Here is a 2,159-nt window from a genome sequence, read left to right as displayed (position 1 = left end):
CATATCGAGTAAAATCATCGATAAATGTGGTAAAATAAATAGCATCGTGCCTTGCCCTTACATTCATTGGACCACAAATGTCAGAATAAATTAACTGCAATGGAGTTTCGGCTCTAGTACCTTTTCCAAATGATTTTCTTGCAGATTTTCCAGTTAGGCAATACTCGCAAGTAGGCAAATCTACTTTATTTATAGATCCAAGAAGACCTTCTTTGGCTAAACGATTCATTCTTTGCTGACCAATATGGCCAAGCCTAGCATGCCATATATTTACATCATTTTCACATATAAAAGTTGGCGTAAATAAGAAAAAACTAGTATTATTATTATTAAGACTAGGAACAATATCCATTACAATAAAACCATTACTTAAATAACCAGTTTCATATTTTGTCTTGGACAAATACAAATCAAGACCATGTTCATGAAAGACTAAATAAAATCCTAAACTAATCAACACAGTAACTGAAACCAAATTTCGACGAATTGATGGAGCAAATAGTACTTCATGTAGAAATAGAGCTCGGCCACCACGCATATCAAGTTTGCAGGTACTAATCCCTTTAACCTCCGCTTTGGAGTTATTTCCTATATAAATCCATTTTGCTCCTTTTGGAATTCGCCAAAATTCCACGAAAGCATCTCTTTCTGTTGCTACATGGTCGGTGGCTCCTGAGTCTACAATCCACACAGGATGTGATTCAGTTAGATAAATAGAACAAGAAACATTTACATCACTATGTAAATTCGAAATAAGTTATGTACCTTTTTAGGCCTAGGACAATCACGAGCAAAATGTCCCTTGTTACTTACAGTTGTGGCATTTCAACTTTGCCATATTTAGTTTCTTCTTTAGTTTGGGAACTGAAACATCATTATTCCCTTGTTGATTAGTCTTGGGCTTCTTCCAGGCTTGTCCCTTCCCCTTCTTTCAGAAAAATCCACAAAACTTGCATTTTTTGCCTTTTCCAGAATTTGGATCAGAACTTGCCACATATGCACTTGTAGTAGCTTTGTCCACTCCGAGGCGCTCTTCCTCGAGTTCCAAATGATGCTTAGCATCTTCCATAGTTTTGATGCTAATGTTATGGGTCAAGTGCATCTTCATATTTTCCCAACTTTATGGTAAGGATCGAATCACAGTTTGGACTTGTTGCTCTTCGGTCAACACATGACCGGCATCTTTTAGTTCATTTACCATATTTGACATATGGCGGAGATGTTTACGCATGGTATGATCAGGACGTTTCTTATAAGTGTCAAACTTAATAGTAAGTGCCCTCAGCTTAGCAACAGAAGTGTGACCAAATTTTTCTTTCAATGCAGACCACATGTCCTTAACATTGTCATACTGGCGAAATTCTCTCATGATATCATCATCCATACTGCTCAACAACATTATGCGAGCAAGAGAATTTTTCTTTTTCCAAGCTTGATATGCCTCAAGATCTCTATCATGTTGAGGTGTGTTGCCACTTTCAGGAGGCATTATAGACACATTAAGAGCCTCTTTCTCTTCCGGGGCATACTGAATTTTCATGCTCCAGATCTCATAATTATCGCCATTTAGCTTATCTCCCTTGTTAAGCTCAGCGATAATAGTTTTCGCAGCAGTAGACATACTGATTTAAACAAGCATACACTATTGTGAGACAACTATGTACCTTTATAAATAAATAAAAAATCTTTATTCATATACATAATTATTAACCATGTTATCATTTACTTCACATTAGATTCAGAATCGAAAGTTCACTAAGTTCCCAATCATCCTCTGAATTCTCATATGTAGTACACCCAACATAATTAATTATCTAAGTAAGTTTATCTTAAAAACACATAAATTCAAGAACAATAAACTTATATGACAAATACAGAATTATTCAATAACATAAAATATTGAATTGTTAAATTCATACAAGTTAGTCAGATATAGACTATTATTATACAAATTTAAATACATATTGTCACATTAATTGCTGCTTATGAACAGGAAAGGATGAAATAAAAATTTTATACAAGTCTACAGGCAATAATATTTTCGCTCTTGGAATTATTGGTGTGACCAAATTCATTCTATTATAGTTTCTCATAGGCAGTCCAAGGGAACGACTGTGATGACCTTTTTCTAAATTGAATTCTACATTTTGAGGCCTTGA

The 2,159-nt window shown here is 34.7% G+C and overlaps 1 protein-coding gene across 1 annotated transcript; it reads right to left on the bottom strand.

Moving 5' to 3' along the window:
- Positions 1–1,120: 1,120 nt before the first annotated feature.
- Positions 1,121–1,621, bottom strand: LOC138884071 (uncharacterized). The gene has a single exon (XM_070164813.1). The coding sequence runs from the start codon at positions 1,619–1,621 to the stop codon at positions 1,121–1,123; it is 501 nt and encodes a 166-aa protein (XP_070020914.1).
- Positions 1,622–2,159: the final 538 nt, after the last annotated feature.

The sequence above is a fragment of the Nicotiana sylvestris genome, chromosome 12, assembly GCF_000393655.2.
Source record: "Nicotiana sylvestris chromosome 12, ASM39365v2, whole genome shotgun sequence".
Lineage (NCBI taxonomy): Eukaryota > Viridiplantae > Streptophyta > Magnoliopsida > Solanales > Solanaceae > Nicotiana > Nicotiana sylvestris.
The sequence above is the reverse complement of the archived record's forward strand: the minus strand, read 5'-3'. Positions and strand labels throughout refer to the sequence as shown.

Bases quoted from the DNA above. Each gene is read 5' to 3' on its own strand.
- LOC138884071 (XM_070164813.1), bottom strand. From the start codon at position 1,621: ATGTCTACTGCTGCGAAAACTATTATCGCTGAGCTTAACAAGGGAGAT.